The sequence below is a fragment of the Plectropomus leopardus genome, chromosome 16 (assembly GCF_026936395.1).
Source record: "Plectropomus leopardus strain MGB_pleo_1.0 chromosome 16, ASM2693639v1, whole genome shotgun sequence".
In the NCBI taxonomy this organism is placed as follows: Eukaryota; Metazoa; Chordata; class Actinopteri; order Perciformes; family Serranidae; genus Plectropomus; species Plectropomus leopardus.
The window spans coordinates 21,958,627-21,979,983 of NC_142191.1; the positions used below are offsets into that span (position 1 = coordinate 21,958,627).

Genomic DNA, 21,357 nt, shown 5'->3' on the forward strand with positions numbered 1-21,357 from the left:
GGTGCGACAAGGCTTTACTCTGCTAGACTTGTTTGTTTTTTTTCCATTAGCAAAAGTTGTGGATAGTATGCAGTACTTTTTGGTACCACCTTAGTTGAGGTTGCAAGCAAGCTGAGTTTATCCTAAAAGGTGAAGTAAAAACACCGAAGACCACTTATTGGTCAGAGAGAATCATCACTTGCGCTGCATTGGACATCCTGCATAAACCCACCATTTTTACATAGCCAAACTATTGTCAATAGCGTCCATAATTTTTGTATTAATTTGATCATGATTGTAAAAAATAGCAGTCTGCACATCTACAGTCTACACTATGCTGTACAACTGCAGACATTGTTGCAGATGAAAGGATCCAGCGAGTGTCGAGTTGAAGATGATGTCAAGGTATTTTCACGTGGTGAAGCTATGACGATCAGCTAAGAATACTGCCTACGCTGAGGGGTACTATCTGGAAAACGTAATAAAGAAAAGCACCTGTTACTTCACAACCCCTCAGATATATCTTGTGATCCTTTGAACTGGTCCAGCTCTCATGTTGGGAAACACAGGACTAAAGTACTTAATGCCTCCTTTCTACTGCACCGTTGACATGACTTAATTCACTGTTAGTACCAGGTGGTTTTCTCAATTTCGTTTTCCACTGCAGTTAGTACCCTGTCAGTGTAGGTGATTCCAGTCGAGCCAAACCATGCAGTGGAAATGAGGCATGAAATACTTTTGTCCTGTGGTTCCCAACATTAGGGCTGGACTCACTCAAAGGGTTACAAGATAAATCTGAACCGTCTTGAAATGATAAACATTTTTAAAAAAGTATTCATATTTTTGGACTTTTCTCTAATCTTTGCTTTTTTTTTTCGTGGAAATATTGGATAATTTCTTGGCTTCAAGCATCATTTTAAATTAAGTAATCTGAGTTTTAAGTTTATTTGTATTGTGGTAGAACTTAGACTTCAGAAACGTGTATCAGCATATAATTTGTATGATCACATACTTATTTACCTTTTTAGATTAAAAAGTTAAACAAAGGAAAATTAATGAACTGAGGAGGATTGAAAAGGAGAGGGAAAGCAGAAGTGCTCCAGAAGAGGGAAAAGAAATAAAGGAAGTAAAACAGAGAGGGATGTAGAGAAAAAAATAATAAAAGAAAATAAAGGTATGAGAGAAAGGGGAAAGAGAAAACATAAAAGACTTAAGTGAGATGTAAAGCCAGGAAAGAGACACTTTTTGTAGCCTGTTGGATTTTGACAAGTGAGGAAGCAAAAGACAAACAGAGAATGTGTGCGTGCGTGCGTGTGTGCGTGCGTGCGTGCGTGCGTGCGGTGTGTGTGTGCGCGTGCGCGTACGGTGTGTGTGTGTGTATATATGTGTATGTCGGACAGAGAGAGAGAACGAGGTGAAATCAGTGACAGAGACAAGAGGTTAACCAGTTCCAGGTTTCTCTCTGTGTGTGTGTGTGTGTGTGTGTGTGTGTGTGTGTGTGTGTGTGTGTGTGTGTGTGTGTGTGTTTGCTCTGTCAGTTGAATTGCAGCCAGCTGTTAACACTCCCATCAACATCCCATCTCGCTGCTGCCTCAAAGAAACCTGGTAAACTCTGCAAAGTCTTTTCCAATTTGGGGATGAAAAAGAAAATCTGGCTTCTTTTTACTTCATGTTTTAAGTTACAGCCAAGAAAATAAATACTGAGCACTGAAGGAATAGTGTACTGTATATATTAGAGGGTGCACTTTTTTCTCCCTTTAGAGAAAAAAACACTGCCTGAATCTCATTCGTGCTGATTTAATTTAGCTGATTTACACTCCATGCACACTCTTAGCTGTGACCTTGTTTTCACCTCTAACCACTCAGTATGATGTGCAGAGCTGCAGTCTTAGTCAAACACATATTTGCTAAAACTTTCTTTAATATCTGATCAATGAGTAATGGCAGAATTACAAACAAATTAAAGGCACCCTTACTTTTTTTTTAAACAAAAACAGCTACAATCAGTGTCTCGCTACAATACATTCTGCACATCCCTGCTATTTGAGCACCTATGCCCGTTTGTGGGTGCTCTTTACTGCTACCAGCTATCATGTATTTAATGGCTGCATGCAACCAGAGATTACTTTATATCACTGAGTAATCTGCTAACTGATTAATCAATTATTATCATTTTTTTCCCATAATATGTCAGAAAATAGAAAAAAATGCACCTTTTTAATTTCCCTGAATTAAGGTGACATTTTCAAAATGCGTGTTTTGTCTGACCAACAGTCGAAACCACCCCAAATATTTCTCTCATATATGACAAAGTAAAGCAGCAAAATCCAAACTGAAAAGCTAAAATCAACAAATATTCGATTTTTCTCTTGAAAGTGATTTAATTTTTTTTTTTATTTCAATTTAATCATTCATTGGTATTCCCTTTGCAACTCCATTGTAACCAATAAAGGCTTTTAACTTAAACTATTACTCCTGCTCAACTATGTGTGAACGATTCAAGTTTGCTTTTTGGTACTTGTTGTGAGATTGCAACCCTGTTTTTTTTTGTTTGTTACATGCATCCCAAAATTTACCCACTAAGCAAACCGTCATTGTGCCCCTTATGTGCACTGGTTGGTAACACAGTGGGGCCTACTCCATTGTCTTGTGAGGCAGAAAATTACTGACCTGATCAACTCTTTTCAAAACTTCTCTAATCAAAACTTTTTAATATTTACAAGGAGTTGAATGACTACCGGTAATGTGAAAGATGTTGTTTGCAGGGATAAGCCCACAGACATAGATCACTAAGTCTGCAGCTCAGTAGAGCTTTTTTTTGCCTCTTTAAGCTCATTTTTGTTTTTACTCTCAGACCTCGCCCTAACTGGGCACGATGTGAATATCAGATTGTTCCAGTGTTTTCCAAGTAAGATATCTTAACCTGCTTCATGCTTCAATGAACAGACTAGGCATATTGTTGCTTATTTCAACAACTGTCCCACTGGCTCTATTTTGGTAAAGCTTAGTGCACCTCCAGTCTTTTTTCAAAGCAACAGCAAATCATTGTCACTTATAATATATCAGGACACTGTTTGCGCTCCATCTGCCAGAGTTTGCACACCTGTATATTAGAAAGAAGTGTTACATTTTATTTCCAGAAGCAATGTGTCATTTTTTTTCAAGTAAAAACCTCAGATAAACCCAACATACATTACCTTACCGGGAATGGATGGCAAACAGATTAAGCCAGCTGCTAGCTACTGAAAAAATTTGAACATCTAGCAGCCAAATATAAGTCACAGTTTGGTGTCTTTCCAGTTTAATTTGGGGGTCTTCTGATCCCAGTGGCCAAAAAGCAAATCATTGCAGCCGTAAATACACACACACATATAGAAAATAATTTTAAATCTGTCTAGTCACTTAAAGGAGTTCGTTCCTCTGTATTTCACTTTATTTTTCTTTTTGTAACTCTAAACTCATGTGATGCGCTGAGTAACTGCATTTCACAGTAATGTGTATGTTTTTGTGTTCACCCCGTGTATGTATGTGAGGTCTTGACCCTAACACATCCTACTGCCTTGTCGACTCTGAGGCTTACCTAACCTTTGACCTTAGTGCACGCACACACACCACATACACACACATGTAAACACTAGCCTTGATTTGTGTGTGTGTGTGTGTGTATGTGTGTCGTCATCACCCTTAAACCCCCGGAGCTACCAGACATAACTCTACACCACTGCTCACTGTGCATCTGTGTGTGTGTGTGTGTGTGTGTGTGTTGTTGAAATTCACCTAAACATCTGTTAGGTGAAGGAGCCAGTAAATCACATACTTCACTGCTGTGGCCAATCAGCGGAGAGGGAGAGGGTAAAGAAGGCTTGAGGGAGAGTTTAGCCGAGGAGAGACACACAGAGAGGAAGAGGAGGAGGAGGAGGTGAGAGAGAGAGAGACGAAGAAAATGACAGGGAGAAAGAGAGCCAGGGAGGAAGGCTTGCAGTTGCAGAGCTGCCATGTTCGGCCTGTAAGTTATTTTCTTTTCTTTTCCACGTGTGCATGTGTTGCAGAGAATGTAAGTGCGTGAGGAAATGTATGCTTAAGGTTTTTTTTTAAAACAGGAAGTGTTGCAAACTGATTCTGTCGTCAAGAAGTTATTTCGTGGCAAGATTGTTCCTATATTAGCTGAAGTAAAATAGTTTTTAATGCTTTCTCGTGGCTTTATGCCATGTGCTTGAACACGTGAGATTTCAGCGGTCAAATACCTTAAAGAGTTTGATTAGATTGAACAGGGATCATTACTGTTAAACTCTCTGTTTGCTTATTTGTTTGTTTTGGGGATGACAGGACCTCAGACATAAAATATGTTTCCCACTTTTCCACTGGCAGCAAACAAGTGTAAATGAGGGGAAACATTTGTTTCAGCTGAATTTTCTCTGGACATAGTTTGGTCTAACACCTGCTACCAACTCATTAACCCTCGACCAAACAAAACAGCCTCTGCTTGTGACCCCTGGTAATCAGTTTCATATAGTAATTTTATAATAATAAATTGTCTCTTGCGTGGTTCCTGACGGCAAGTTGGGAACCAAGGGTGTAATGTGCAAAAGTAAAATCGGAACACTTATTATATGCATCTACATTTTTATAAAAATCTTCTTTGAAAAATACTTTACACCAGCCCTCTGAAAACTTATACTGCTTTGTCATCACGTGAACTACCATGACATAAAACGTAATATTTCTACACAAGGTTTTGAAAATGATAATAACCATGCTGAAAACACATAATACATACATACAATACACATAGTTTCATAGTGCAAGCACCCTGTGAACTAGTCCTCTAGTCCTACTGCTAAAAATACCAAACAACTAAGCTGCATAGTTGCTGTCAGGTTGTTGTTATACTTTGTGTTGTCAAAAAGTAGACAGGCTTTTTTAAAAAACACTTTATTGATAGAGAATCAATAAAATAAAAATATTAATTCAGCAGACAGTAAAATAACAAGTTATCATCTTAAGGTACAAATGGAAATATAAAGAAAAATAGTAAAAAAGAGAAAGAGACGGATCACACAACTAAATTCAAAACAAACAAAAAAACATGTACATCACTGTGTGTTATAGTCCTTATAGGAAAGACAGACAGGCATTTTTTATTTTATATTTTGTGACAAGAAACATTTTTGTGTGTTAATGTATTTATTTGTGAAAGAGATGTGTTGGATTCACATTTTAAAGCATTTTCATCTCTTCTAATTACCAAAAAAACTGTGTAAATAATTAGAAAACATCACCAGGCAGGCCACCAAGTAACTACGCGGCAGGGTTCACATCAGAGATGTTATTGTCCTCGAACAGCCATCAGACACTTGTTTTTTTAGTCCATCTTACTACCAGAGTAGACATCCTGTTGAATTAATTCCGTTTTACTTGTCACCACCAATCACCGACTTATTATACTGCAGTGTTGACATGAGGTTTTCGTGATTAGAACAGTTTGTTCGATTTTATCAGCATTTTGTTTCTGTTAAAAATATTGTCCAGCTGTAAATAGCTTCCTGAAATGTTAGTGGTTACGAAATAACACAGAGCCACCAAACCATTATGCTGCGGCAGGTCAAACATGTTGGTATTGTCCTTAAACATTCATCAGACAGATGTTGTTTGGTCCGTTTCATTATCAGAGACCCCCGCAGAGCGTCATGGAAAAACACTGATTGTTTTCCTTCAACATGTCCCACGGCTGTGATCAATGCTAATGAAAGAGCGGTCACTTGTTGCGTATTGACAATGTGAGAGAGGGTCTTGACTGCACTCTTAATTGTACTGTGTGTGTGTGTGTGTGTGTGTGTGTGTGTGTGTGTGTGTGTGTGTGTGTTGAGCAATGTCGGGTTCATCTCGAGGTCAGGGTCAGTCACGCTCATAAAGGGGGGTGTGGCTTTAAGAAATGGCTCATTGGTGGGGTCGTAGGGTTAGGGGTCAGAGGTCAAGGGGGTGGCACTAAGAGTGAAAACACTGACCAGGCCATGAGGTTCGTCAAAGTTCAAAGTCGTAACTCACAACATTGCACCCTCTCTCTGTCCTCCTGCCTTTATTTGTCCCTCACATGCTGCTGTTTTCTGCTTCACGCTTTAATTTTCTGTTACAACACCGAGCAGTTTCATTGATCACTTTTATTTCAACTTCTGTTTCCTTTTAAATCTGTTTCAACCAACAAAACTCTAACGTACGTCTAAATGTTTCACATAATGCGAGACATGCTAGACATCTGCATTTTAGTTGATGTGTCACTAATTGGCATGACTGACAATATCTGCTGATTTTAGCTGCTCACTGATACGTCTGTATTTGTGCATGTGCTGGCACATAGAAATAGAATGAATAGCAAGGACATTGAACTGTTTGCTGTGGTCATTTGACCAGTCCAAAACAAAAAAAAAAAGGAGATTGATATAAGTTGTTATGGTATCTCACTCACTAGTTTGAGAACTCCGTTTTGGCCTTTTCACACTTATTCTTACTTGCAAAACAGAAAAATTCAATCTTGCACCAATCCAAGTTTCGCTTTCTCACCGAGTTAGGGCAAATGTTTGCTTAATTGCCTTGTTAACTCATCGTAAAATCATTCAAACTCGACAGAAACAAAATAAAACTCCAAAACAGTCTTAGTCTTGTTAGTCATCTAGTACACTGTTCCAACATTTAACCAGCTCTGGGTTGGTTTACATAAGCCCTTATTTCACAGAGATACATGTATAAAAAGGCTGATTTACACGCTGTTTATCACCGCTGTCAGTCGTTCTTCAGAGGCATCTACAGTACATCATTTCTCAACAAACATGGTAAAGAAACGGGCAATAACATCAAAAGTGATATTTTAAAACAACAGATGCTTATTTGAAAACTAACCACTCCACTGCTTGTTTGGTTTTTTTTACACAGAAGTTACACATACAATGGTTACACATAAAAATGCGTGCCGCTCTGACCATCCCGCTAGGTTGATTTGAGGGTCTGTTCTACTCTCATTTTTTACTGTGCATTGGCCAATAAGACACAAGATATTTTAGAACACAAATGCCAAATATACAAGATGTTTGACATCATTTAGCAAAGAGTGTCACCATTGCAGAGTTTGTCCAACAGAGGGAAGTGTGCTTTATATATCTCAATAATCGCAGTATTTCAATAACCATGAAACTGTGATATCCAATTAATGACAAAAAAAAGAAAATCAAATTTAAGGGATTCTTTTTTGCTTTTAGTTAGAAATTTGTTAAAAAGGCCAAATTCAGCCATCATATTGGTTATCGAGTGTTTGTTTTTTTTAACCTAAATAATATCAATGTCAGTTCTTTTGGGATATTAAAAAAGTTTCACTGCACTTTAGACTTTTCTTAACAGCATTTAAACTGATTTGAATAATCCCACAATCACAGTTATCATTCAGTATTTGTGCTTTTTAAGTCTGCTAGACTCTTCATTATATTTAGGGGTATTTATGAAGTGAGTTTGAAGGTGAATACAGATGCAGCTGATGTGTACAAATCATCAGAAGTGCACACATAAATCGTGTGGTTGTGATGTGTAAAAAGCTGGTAGGTAACACATTTTCTGCTCAGTACTAGAATGACTTTTTTCATGTTACGGACTTGGCACGCAAGTAGTCATGAACAGTTGGCAGTATGAGGCAGTGGTTGAGCTTGGTTGCCTGTAATTTTGGCTCTATGTCCATCCAATTTTGCATCAGTCAGTCCTTATCAAAAAGACTTGATTAAAGGTGGCAGCCAGCCTTTGTGGGTGCTAATACATTGCCTTTGTATTTTGTAGCTATACTATATACTATGTCTGACCTTTTCTTTCTGTCCACTTTTTGTTGAATTGTGTTATTCCGAAGCTTTTTCTTATAACTTGTCGTTTTAATTGTGCGTTCAGTAGCCCTAACAGATAGCAAACATTAAAAAACAACTTGTTCTGCACCGTAGCACAAGAGTTAAAAGCCTTGAAGGAGGCACTGCAGAGTGGAAGACTAACAGTTAAAATGCTGTCAACTGGCCTAATTACTGCAGTTTTTATAGGTCAGTAGGTAATTTAAAGTTTCACACATCCTCCAGGTCAGTGTACAGAATAATTAGAGAAACACACTCTGAGTTTTTAACAGGGCAGACTTTCTTTTTATTTCACATAACAAACAAACATAAAAAAGGCATTTTGCACTGAAAATAATACTTTTATGGAAGGACTGGGTAATATATGTGAACTATGACAGTATCGTGATATGGGACTTAATATTGTCATAGATTCTAGATATCAAAATATTGTACAATTTGTGTTTTTACTGGTTTTAAAGGCTGCATCAAACTCTTCTTTTATTCACCTTTACCCACTTTGTCATTTATCCACATTACTGATGTTAGTCAAAAATATCATTGTGTAAATATTTTTATCAAAGCACCAGTAGTCAACCTGCAGTATTGCTGCAATAATGATATTTAGGTATTTGGTTAAAAATATCATAATATTGGATTTTCCTCATATCACCCAGCCCTACTTTATGGTGCATTATTTTCCAGCAGTATAAACATGATCAGACAGAACAGAGCAGCATGCTGGGGTGTTTTTTATTTTTATTTTTAGGACCCCCCTTTGGCTGCACGATGCTGACCCTTCAGTTTATTTCAGACCGAATTGTTGCCTTCACAGAAACCCCGAGCAGATGAATACAGATTCGTTTGTCATCAGTGAGTCATCCGCATCCCCGAAAGCAGTAAAGCTTCCTGATGGTGTTTCAATCAGCTGATGTTGCTAGGCAACAAACATGGTTTTATCCAGCGGGCAGGATTTTTGGCCGATATCTCACAGTAACACGAGTCAGATCCAAGTCTTCTAATGAGATGATCCGGTCCAGATGCTGACAGAAATTATCAAGTTTCCCTCACAACAACAACAATAACATGCAAGTGCGGATGAGATCATGTGAAACTCAAATAATTGCTGCAGAAAAATTTGCAAAACATATATAGCAATACATTAATATAGTAAGATGTGTTCAATGCGGTTAAATTTAATCCAACTTTATCCCTGCGAAAGCAGTGAATGCAGCAGCTTACCACCTAAGTCATCAAAAACACAAATAAGAAAAAAAAGTAATGTAAAACAAACGGTGTAATAAAACAGTGCAAAAGTTTTATAAATACATGCCACCTACATTTTAATGGTTAATATGAATGAAATGTAAATATTGAACAAATATATACATTGTGAATATTAGGGCTACACAATGAATAGAAATATTATTGAAATCGCAGTATGGCCAAGTGTAATATCCAAGTCACAGGAGCTGTAATTGTGTGATAAAAGAAAAGTCTGTCACAACGTACCATTACAAATGAAACCTCAACTTGTATCATAATATCTTTTAGAATAATCACATTCTAATAATTTTTGGTATATTGTGCAGCCATAATAATTATGAACACAAACTGACACAATGATGTCACTTTAATTCTCAAAATAGTCTAGAAACCTCTGATGAATATGTATATAGTGTAATATTTAGTGTACATACTGTCTAGTTTGAGCATACTTCGATTTTTCACTTTTTGAAGTTACTACGTACTCCACACCTGCTTACAGTTAGAAGAAGTATCGATTCACACTGATACCTCAGTTTAGTTGTTGGAAGTAAAATTCCAGACTTGTCTAGAGGCATCCCAGATGTTTTAGAAACTAGTGACGACATGTGGAGTTTCCCTTACAATGCACGTGTATGTGTGTGTGTGTGTTTGTGTGTGTGGTCTGTCCACAATCCGTGTAACACGCTGATTAAGATTTTATGAGGCCAGAGGTCAACAGAAGCGGGGGAAAAGTGAACTTGTGACCTCGAGGTCAAACAGAGGAGAGAACTGTCACGACCCGACACTCTCACTTTTACTGTCTCACTTCCACTTGAATTTATGCCGTTGTCCCTCCTCTTCCTCTCATGTTTATTTCTCCCTCTCTGTTTTTTGTCTGGAGGAATTGTTTCACACATTCGATTGTGGTTTTCAGGCCCTGCTAGAGTGGAACCCATATTGTTTTCTCCACTATTAAAAACCAAAGAGGAAGAATGTTTTTAGGTCATGGAAATGCTCTGGAGGAGTCGTGGGATTTTACATGTGGGCCAGATTCTTGTAGTCTAATAGCCAGTAAGGTCAGGATTATTTTTAAGTTTGTCTCATTTGAAGCCAAACGCTCACCACTGGACTTCCCAGAAATGTGTTTGTCAATCAGACAAATGTGAGCAGCACAGTGACTTTTGGTTTGATTTTCGGTGGCTATCACTGCTTATCAGAACTGACTGCTGTACTATACTTACACATAACTGGTGAGGAGCTGCTCAGCTGAGTTTATTTTCCTTGGAAAGAGCCAGACTAACCGTTTCCCCCTGTTTCCAGTCTTTACGCTAAACTAAGCTAACTGGCTGCTGGATGTAGCCTGGTAATAATGATGGTATTAATCTTCTCATATAACTCTTCGCTAGAAAGCAAGTTATAGCTTATTTGCACATGATATCATGCATCACTGCGCTGTCCAGATAGAGCAAAGGCAACTGGAGGCAAAAGACAACCAACACTTCACAAATGCCCAAGTGCCACAAATAGTAGGACACAAAGGGAAGAGAGGCAAGAACTTTGTAAAAAGTTGAGTTAAAATTGACTTTTCCCTATTTTTTATTTATTTTTTTTTTATCATAACATTAGCTAGTAATGTTAGCCTGACGGCGTTGCATCTATGTACAGAATTGATATATAAAAGACAGCAATACTCAAGCATATTTACTGACCCGGCCAAAAACAAGAAGATCCAACTGTACACAAAATAGTTATAGTCCACTTGACTTTAGTTTGCTTTTATCATCCCACTGTGTGACATTAGTAACTTAGGGGGGAGGGTTGCAGTGGTTTCCAATTTTAAGGAATACTGTTGTATGAACATTAATGGTAATCACACTGTGTATATCTGCTTATTCACGGTATTAAGAATGAATGCAACTGGACAGAGAACCTCACTTTTAATTTGATCATTTTCAAAACGATTCATTATAATGGAGAAAAACTGAATTTACATGCTCCGCTTTCTCTCTGTCTGTATGTTATTCCTCAGTTTTATAATATAATCCCATTTTCTCTCTCTCCGTCTCTCTGTCTTCTCTCGGTCTCTCTCCTGAACCCGTTGAACCTCCTCCCCACCGCACCCTTTCTCCCCACTCACTTCCTGTTTAGAGGAACAATTAAAGGATTGTTCCTACGGCCGGGGGCACTGAGGCCTTGATCTAGAGCAGCCACCACATCAGCTGGAAAGACCCACATAAAACATCAATTATATAGGACCTCCTTGAAGGACAGTGTGCGTGCCTGTAAACCAACAGGAGTGAAACAAAAAGGTTATGATAGATGAGCAACTTTTGATGAAACATACATGAGGGGAGGATGCCCTCAGCAGGCAATAAGTCACACATGATCAATGACATTAACATGTGGTGATGACAGATTGTAGCTGATATGATAGTTGATTATTCAGCGATGCCTGTGACTCATACTTTACACATGTAGGTTTTATGAAGACATGTTGGCATAATTAAAACACAGACCTGCACATATAATATTATGAATCCGTTTGATTGTTTACACACGTTAATTAAATTCATATCATGTCTGACCAGATAGTTCCAATAGCAAATCATGTCCATTAAATGATACTGGAAGGTAAATAGCTACCAAAACACACTAATTCCCCGTTGAGAAAAACTCTGTCGCACAATATGAATTAATATGAATATAGGATATCAATTGGACGATGCATTCGCATTTAGAATAAATAATACTATTACTAGACTTAGAACTTGTAGTATTACTAGTATTACTAACACTGAGAGCAGCTGAGTGTGATAGTGATATTATTATATGTGATTTCACCTCTTCGCCCTGGATTTGAATTGTTTATGTTCATAAGGCCTGCAACTAACCGTCATTAACCGTTGTTAATTGTTGATTAATCTGACAATTTTCTGGATTAATTAATTCGTTTTGGGCTATAAAAGAATGTCAATCAGTGTTTTCCAAAGCTCAAAATTAGGTCCTCAGATTTTTTGTTTTGTTCACAACCTGAAGACATTCAGTTTACTGTCACAGAGAAGTGAAGAAGCCGCAAATCAATCACATTTAAGAAACTGGTTTTAAAAAAACTTTTAAAATTGTTGATAACTAATCAATTAATCATTGCAGCTCTAATGGTCGTTATTTATTTTATTTAAAAAATCATTTAATTGTACCACTGTTTAAAAATATTCAACTCCCTCTTATGTATTTTATTGTGTTTTTTAATAGATTTTATAAATTGTTATTGGTTTTAGTGTTACATTTTCATCATCTGTATAGCAGTTTGGATTGCTCTAATCTCAACTAAGGGTGCTATACAAATAAAGTTTGATTCATTATTGATTGATTGATTGACTGATTGATTGTAGAAGAAGTGCCAGTAGCGAAGGTGGTATTTCCTTGGGTGACATTAGTATATTAGCCCTGCTGTTAATAATTTATTTTTCATTACTGGTTAATTGTTTCAGCTCGTCTAAAGTTGCCAGAGTGAAATGAAATGTCTTAATGTTATATGTTCAATGTAATGAAATGTTCTTACATAAAGTAAAATTCATGTAATATTAATGGTAGTTTGAAAATGTAGAAGATAAATCCTCACATTTGAGAAGCTGTTGTAAGTCTTTGGTACTTTTGCTTGATAAAAAAAACAAAAAAAATACATGAGTAATCTATTATCTAATCATACCAGTTCTGGTGGAGGAGGTTATGTGGTGTATGTGGAGGCGTTTTCCCCAAAAGGAAATTTTGACCAAAAAGTGAGCCATAAATGTTGAATTCTGTTGACTGTAGGACAGTTTAACATTGTGCAGGAGTTGGTGGATTAACAAGGATTTTGTTTGTCTTGTAATTATGCACAGATAGGGTCAAAAATGCCAAATGACTGCTCCTACAGCAAGAGCTTATTTAAGACATAATTTCCACCTTAGAATCAATATTCACTTCTTGAAATGAAAGTTTCTTTTTGTGAATATTTTCCATGAATTTAAAATGGATTAATTCGGAATCCTTGCCTATTAAACATGGGTGCTAGTCCCATGGTGGCTCTCCTTGTGTTGGTTTTTATCATTTTGTGCTGTAGTTAAGTTTGCATGGAGTCAAACAGATTTCACATCAGGTCTAACCATAATGCAAAAATTGCATTATGATAAAAAAAGCCAAAATAAACAAAGGCACACATTATAATAAATGAAAAAAAATAAATTGGTATCTGTTCCTCCTTCACAGGCAGAGCGACGGGCATACAGAGAGGCGGAGATAAACATGATGGACGACCTATCAGAGGGTGACTTTCAGAAAGAAGAGGAGTCAGCCAGCCCAGCTCCTTCCCATTCACAACAACACACAGACCCCGCCTCGCCAACAGTTGCCACGACACCGGAGCCAGTTGCCCGGGGAGAACAGGCCACGCCCAGAGAGATAGAGTACCAGGTAAGATGATGAATGATTATTGTAAATTTCTTAAATTTCTAGAACAAGTGTACTCCTAATAAAAAAGATGCATAATAAAAAAAAAACTACTACTACTAAAACATTATATATAAAATAGGGAATACTGGAGGAGTTCACTATAGTGTAGAAAGTATACAAAGCCCCCTAAGTCTTAAAAGATTTTTTTTTAAATTACGTATGCACAAAGTAACAATTTCTGCTAAAAACTTATTATCATGTGCACACAAGATGAAAAAATACATAATTTCAGGGACTTCATAGAAATCTTTGATGCATTGATGGAATTCAGTGCATTCAAATATTGCCAGAGATTTAGACAGTGAACCAATAAACTGTACTGTCATTTGATGGAGGTCCAAAGATAAATGGATAAGTGGATATAATAATGGAGAGGTGCAATAATCTCTCAAGGTGAAAAAGAAAAAAAAGCATAAAAGCAGGATATTTTTGCCTAATAACCTTAATCACACAAAGTGTCATGCTTTTGTACTGTTTGGCCTTGAAAAGAAAAATATTGTCTTTTATTACATTAAACTTTTTAGACACAAACTTTCAGTGTAAAATATTTAGTTTGTAACTGTGTTGAAATGGTTTTTAAATGACTAGAGAGCATAGGGATAGATTTCAGGTAGATATGTCCCCCTTGATATTTTGAACGTTTGCATTTGTCTTTTCCAGTAAAAACATGAAAGCAGAGGACTTTTATTAAGCCATTTACACAAAGCATTGATGCAGAAAAGGCACATATTGGTGCTTAAAATTTCCATCGTTTTTTTCTGTGTGTGAACAGGACGGACGGAGTTTTGGGATTGGTACTCTGGTATTTGGGAAGCTGCGAGGCTTCTCATGGTGGCCCGGTAGGATTGTCTCCTGGTGGATGAGTGGCCGGAGTCGAGCTGCAGACGGGACCCGCTGGGTGATGTGGTTTGGAGACGGCAAGTTCTCTGTGGTGAGTTGTTTTATTGAGAAACCCCTCAAATAAAATGATCAAATACTATTACAATGTGTGTTGAATCCTTCACAGAGTCACACCGGGTTCCCATGGTCATGGAAAACCTAAAAAAAGTCCTGGAATTTCACAATCTTTCTTTTTCCCAGCTTGGGAATGACAATAGTAAAAACATCAACACTTCCGGCCTGAGATGAGCTGGGTGCTTCAAAATAAAAGCACCAGTGGTTTGGCTTTGAATCATTTAATTATAAAAAGATTTGATTGTATTAACAACAATATTTTGTTGAACTTTTGTAACACAAAGACTTTATTATGGCAGTAGCTACTTTATTTATCTTAATTGTAAGTGCAGTTCCTCTTATAATTTTGTACTTGTAGTAGTCTACAGCAGATTAGAGGAGATTTCTAAATGTTAAGATATATATTGTGTATCTTCATATAGCCTAAAATTATTACAATATAATTGCCCCATATGCCCTGCCATATTTCCACGTAATGTAACACAATGGCAAATTTATTTTCTGTAGCTGTTAAAATAGTTCTAATATGCATTTATGAGTAATGTTTTGTTTAGTATCACATACATTTCTTGATTTTCCTTCAGTGGTCCGTCTCTCCCTCCATGCCTGCTAGCTGGAATTATGCTTAAATAGTTTGACTGTGATACGTTTGAATAACGCCGGGCAAGTGGGGCAGAAAAATAATGTTGTGACAGTGTGATTTAACATGTTTCCATACTTTCCATGCTGCTTTTTTTTTTTTATAAAGGACAATTTATTGACTTTGCTGACAGTTTGAAGTCGGCTGTTTGAAGTGAATAACAAGCTGTGAGAGATTGGAAAGGTTTGCTCATTAATTCTCATGCAAGAATCATCATTTGAAGTAAAGTAAACTATAAAGTTCTAGTTGTGTTATACATTGTCAGTGATCATGGAAATTTTATTGGGTCCTTAAAAAGTCATGGAAGAGTTATTAAATTTGTCCAAGACGATGTGTGGGAACCCTGGATTCATATCAGTGGCTCAGAGAGGCTCACAGCCCTTCCACAAAGAGAGAGAGGATGTCTTTTGTTATTGCTATAATTTTAGAGAAGTAATTTGGCCTTAATGCAGTGGTTTAATGTTTTTAACACCCTGAGCCCCACTATTCCAATTGTATGCTTTTACAAGGCATTCATAAGCTTTTCTAATATAATTTTACTTTTATTCCATGGTTAGCGGCTCAGTGTTATTTCAGCACTTCCTTTGTTCTTAGCTGAAACTTTAGTGAATGTGGTCTCTGGCTTTGATTTGATACAAGATGACCTTGATTTTGTCTTTTTTTCTTTTGACTTACTTAAATTTGAATTTAAAAACCCCAGAGACAGATATCTTGCACCAAAGCTCCTTATCTTTTGAGACATCTTTCCTAAAAAGATATGTTCTTACAGTGGCACACAAAATGACCTTAATTAAGAATTTCAAGGACTTGATGAGAATCTGTTCCCCCATTTTTTTTTCCCTCAGACGTTTTCTGGCTTTTTCTTTTAATCTTGGTGACATTCATTATAATCTCTTTGTTCTGCAGGTTTGTGTGGAGAAGCTGATGCCTCTGAGCTCTTTCTCATCTGCCTTCCACCAGCCCACCTACAACAAACAGTCCATGTACCGCAAAGCCATCTTTGAGGCTCTGCAGGTAACAAACTCACCATTTTAACTCTGCTTATTAAGGTGTGTGTGTTTTGAGTCATTTTTTCATGGCTGATCATTTTATTTTTCTGTTGCTAAACATATTTCTCTGGAGGAAATCCAAAATAGACCAAAATATAAATGTGCGGGTTTAGAGGTCATATTTTACTCATTCCTTTCTTATGTAACAAGATCTCCATTTGCATTTGTGGAGGTGTTGTTCTCATCTAGCTCTGCCCACAATTTATAGGTGGCACCATGTGGGTACACCTCATTTTTTTGTTATTTTTCGATCCAGCAATGTGTAGTGTTTTTTTTCTTGTTCGTAATACAGAACATATGGTTATATACTTCTGCAGCATCACGCTGAGTCATCATTTATTCAAACCTCTGTAGAATCATAAGCAAGCAGTGAAAGATTTGTACATAAAGCCCTGTATATTTTGCACAACTTCATGCACAAGTGTAATTTTCGTATTTGTCCTTCTTATTTGACGTGTTTTTACTCTTTGTGTACTTTGTGTGTGTGTTCATTTTGTGTGCAGGTGGCCAGCGTTCGGGCGGGAAGGCCAGTTCCTTCCTGTGATGCGAGCGATGATGCAGAAGGGGTTGACATTCAAACCAGACAGATGATAGAGTGGGCCATGACCGGCTTCCAACCCAATGGTCCACAATCACTGGACCCTCCAGAGGGTATGCACATTTAATATTCAACATATAATGTAGGAGGATAATTGACCAAAACACACATATAGAAAATCGCCTAAACTTAGGAAATTAAAGCTTCCATATTATGCTCATTTTCAGGTTCGTACTTCTATCTGGGTTCATCCTAGAATATGTTTACATGCTTTGATGCTCAAAAAACACTTTATTTTCTAATATGCTATGTTTAGCACCTGTCTCTTTAAGCCCCCCTTCCCCAAAAAATCCGAGTCTGCTCTGATTGGTTACGTTTTGCAGGTCTTCCACTCTGTGCTCTTGGTGTCTCTGCACCGACATTACAGCTGGGAAGTGACTATAATGGCGCTGTAGCAGCAGTTTCTACTTTTTTATGGTATAGTTGTGACATCACAACTACAGTGTAGTACTGACAACTTGCTTAAAGGCAAAGCGTCTGAATACAGACTGTGATTCTCCCACAATTTCTCTGTGGACTGAGTGTTTTGATACTTTCACAGTGTTTATCTAACACCTGTAACAGCTTTAGAATTACAGACATGGAAATCTGACTTTTTACAATATGGGGCGTATAAGATTTGACTAAAATTCTAGATGATACTGTTCATCAATAACTGCAGTGATTCTGATATCAGCAACCAGGCAATGCAGTGGCATAATACTGTCTTTAAATACATTTGCTGCTGTATCCTGTATCCTGTATCATGGAAACTAACTAGTTCCTGAAAAATTCCTAAAAGAAAAAGTGTTTATAGCCATACTGAATGAGCAAACCTTGCAAAGGTGGGGTGTTTCGCACAAAAAGTGCACACAAAAGTTTGAGAGAGAAGTTTATATCCTGCGCACTGTTTCACCTTGACACACCTGGTCTGTCAACAAACACTCTGTTTGAGTCGTCCAAAGCTTCCATCAGGGAGTCCGCAGCTTCAGACCAGTTCCAGTTTATTATTCTGCTTTTCTATCCCGACAGAGGAACAAAATCCATATAAAGAAGTGTACCCAGAGATGTGGGCCGAACCTGAGGCAGCGTACACGCCTCCACCTGCCAAGAAACCGCGCAAGAACTCAGCTGAGAAAGCAAAAATAAGAGAGGTGATCGACGAAGGGACCAGAGGTAAACAAACACATTTTAGCTTAAACTGCAAATATTCAGAAATAAACCTACAGCTTCTTTGTATATTTAAACAGCACAACGCCCAGAATATTACATCAGAAAAAGACATTTACAAGAAACAATGAAACTCTAAATGAAGGTTGTTTTTATTAATATTTCTATTTATATCTTACATTTTGGAGATACGAGACCCTTGCAAGATCCCCACCGTACACAGTGTCATAAGACATCTTGGCTTTTTTATTTTACTGTCTGTATGTGTTCATTTTCAAAACAGTGTGTTGATGTCTCCTTATGTTGTTTTTTTGTTTCAGAGAGACTCATATGTGAGATCAAAAAGAAGACCAGGAACATAGACGGTAAAAGTTTGAAATAACTTTCAAGCATCATTCTTAAATGTAGAAGTGAAATAAAGAAATGATATATTAATTGATTAATTAGATTAATCGACTGTACAATGCCTTTAACTAGCAATTTTTTGTAAACTGTTGTTTTACATAATTATGCTCAACCCTGGATATAGAGTTGACTTAAAAGTTAATTATTTTACCTTCTTATAACAAGAACTATTTCAATGGCTGCTAAATAGTCTTTGAGTGTCAGTCTAAATTAGTCAGAAAGGACAAAACCCATTAAATATATAATGGCTACATCATTATTTAAGAAAACATTATCCCTCTGAGGCAATCATCTGTCCATTCTCCACCATTACAGGAGATACCTGTGATTGCATCTTGAAACGTTATTACGCAGTTTGTTTGGCTGTTATCACATTATCAGTTGTTTTTCCTGTTTAATACAGAAATAAAGCTAATTTTACAAATGTAGCATCAATCAAAGAGTCAAGCCTAAATTTACATTACACTTACTTACGTTTAGATGAAGTTTTTGGTTCACTCAGCTCACAGTTGTTCCAAGTTTTTTTGTAGCTCAGGGCGAAACATTCCTTGAATTCAGTTTTTGTTTTAGTGTAAAATTAAGGTATGTAGCTGATTCATTTATGCATCAAGAGTTAACAGCATAATAATTTACTGGTGGACTGCAGTAAAGGCCTGAGCATCCAAAATAGATTATGAGCTGGAAAGTTATAAATCACAGCACCTGAAAATTAATTATTGAGTCTTTGTTATGGAACATAAGCACATTGTGGTTATTTTTGGCAGTAAAAGTCTTACTTGTCGTTTAAGTACTCCATTAATGTGATAAAGGGCTAAACCCAAAGTGTTACATATCATAATGTGATCATGTCTGTGTTTGTTCAGATATCTGCATCTCCTGTGGAAGCCTCAATGTCTCTCTGGAGCATCCTCTCTTCTGGGGAGCAATGTGTCAAGGCTGCAAAGTAAGAAATCTCCAAAACACTTTTATTATAATAATATAAGGGGCACTTTGAGTTGTGCAATAATTCTACATTATTATAGAATCATATGAAACTGGTCGAACCACATCCTTTCTAACTTCTCAGAATAGAATAGAAATACTTCATTAATCCCTTGAGGGAAATTGTTTTGTTACAGCAGCAAATAAGAGAGCAGCAAGTGAATAAAATATTCGTTAAAAAGGCAAAAATAATGCAAATATATATACAAAGGAAGGCACTTAACATAGAGTAAAATAGAATAGAATAAAATGAAATAATAATAATAAAGATATGTACAGTATTACAGAGAGCAAACAAACAAAAAAAGCCAAAAAGTTTAAAAAGATCAATAAAAATTAAAAATGTGCAAATAAGTGTGCAAAAAGTGAAGATGGTGATGATGGATGATGAATAAATCCAGCAATTTACAGTCAAAAATCAAGTGAATTACTGAAGTATTTCTTTGATCTGTATAATAGTTACATTAACAGATAATGTAACGTTACATTAAACATCAGTTTTATTATTTTACATTGTGATATGCAGTATGTGTATATATCATAAATATTGGACACCTTTTCTCATTTATATTGTGATAATGAATTCAGATGCTTCACTCAGCCCTAGTAACAGTGAATAAATGGATATATATTTCTACAACCAGAAAGCAAAGTACATGAACCAAACACTTCTGCACACAGACTAATGCTGCAGCCAATGACTATTTGATTATTGCTTTTTTAATTAACATATAATTTGTTTTGTCTATAAATAGGAAAAATGCTGTGAAAAAATGTCCTTAACAATTTACTTGAGCCCAAGGTAATGTTTCAGATTTTCTTGATTTGTTCCACCAACATTCCAAAATGCAAAATATATTTAATTCACGATCATTTAAAACAGAGATACATGTAAAATCCTCACATTCAAGATGTTAGGATCAGATTATATTTCACGTTTTAGCTCGAAAAATTACTTAAACAACAAATATCTCAGCTCCTGTGACGGTTGCATTTCAAAAGCAATATATTGTTGAATATTGGGGATATCTGTGATATTAGACACATGGAAACAGTAAAAACAAAACATGACAGACAGACTTCTTCTCTGCCTCTCCTCTGATTCTGTTTTGTGTCTTGGCAGAACTCGTTCCTGGAGTGTGCCTACCAGTACGATGACGACGGCTACCAGTCCTACTGCACCATCTGCTGTGGAGGCAGGGAGGTGCTCATGTGTGGCAACAACAACTGCTGCAGGTCAGTGCAGAGCTCTATATACATACTGGTGAGTTTGGGATTGGCAAGCAGCTTCTTCTTGTGGCCAGGACGAGGTTTTGGATTTCACATCGACAGAAACAATTTACCCATAAATGTCAAAACCTGATGTATGGCTCCTTTTATTGGTAATTGAGTCTGTCGACTAGTGTGCAGCAGATTTATTTATCTGAATATAAAGTTTATTTTGGCATCCAGGCTTTGACCTCATCAGTGCAAACATTCAACAGCTCAACACAGCAGATAATTGGAGTCATGCAACAGTGCTAAAAGCACTCAGAGCTCAGTAGCAATCCCGCAGTGTAGAAATACTCTGTTACAGGAAAATAGTCCTACATCGAAAAACTTAACTGAAGTTCAATTTATATAAATTTAGCCATTATTTATCAAGGTAAAAGTCTCATTAAGATTCTATTAAGATAGAGAATCTATTTTTCAAGAGTGACCTGGCCAAGAGGGCAGCATAAAACATCATTACGAATATAAATACAAGCAGAGAAATACAACTGTCACACATTACAAATAAGTAAGCATAAAATCCAGTGAAAATGAAACACAAAACCAGTTAAAGCAAAATATGGAAACAACCGTCTTTGCTGCAGTAAAAAATAATTAATTGAGAAATACACTGAATAGCTCAAGAGACACAGCACCAAAAAATACAACACAGATAGAGTGAGTGTATCTGGGGTTGGCTTGTACTTTCACTCTCACTGGCAAGTGTGTAAAAGTACATAAGTATCAGCATTGAAATAC

The 21,357-nt window shown here is 36.8% G+C and overlaps 1 protein-coding gene across 7 annotated transcripts in view; it reads left to right on the top strand.

Annotated features, from left to right (window-relative positions):
- LOC121955594 (DNA (cytosine-5)-methyltransferase 3A-like) overlaps positions 1-21,357 on the top strand; it is a 67,037-nt gene that overhangs the window by 31,657 nt on the left and 14,023 nt on the right. For all 7 annotated transcript variants that reach the window (XM_042503620.2, XM_042503623.2, XM_042503626.2 and 4 more), the window contains 8 exons: positions 13,329-13,532; positions 14,344-14,502; positions 16,072-16,179; positions 16,718-16,865; positions 17,824-17,967; positions 18,282-18,326; positions 19,230-19,309; positions 20,471-20,583. In XM_042503620.2, the coding sequence (XP_042359554.2) occupies positions 13,329-13,532; positions 14,344-14,502; positions 16,072-16,179; positions 16,718-16,865; positions 17,824-17,967; positions 18,282-18,326; positions 19,230-19,309; positions 20,471-20,583 (1,001 nt within the window). The remainder of the gene's footprint in view (positions 1-13,328; positions 13,533-14,343; positions 14,503-16,071; positions 16,180-16,717; positions 16,866-17,823; positions 17,968-18,281; positions 18,327-19,229; positions 19,310-20,470; positions 20,584-21,357) is intronic.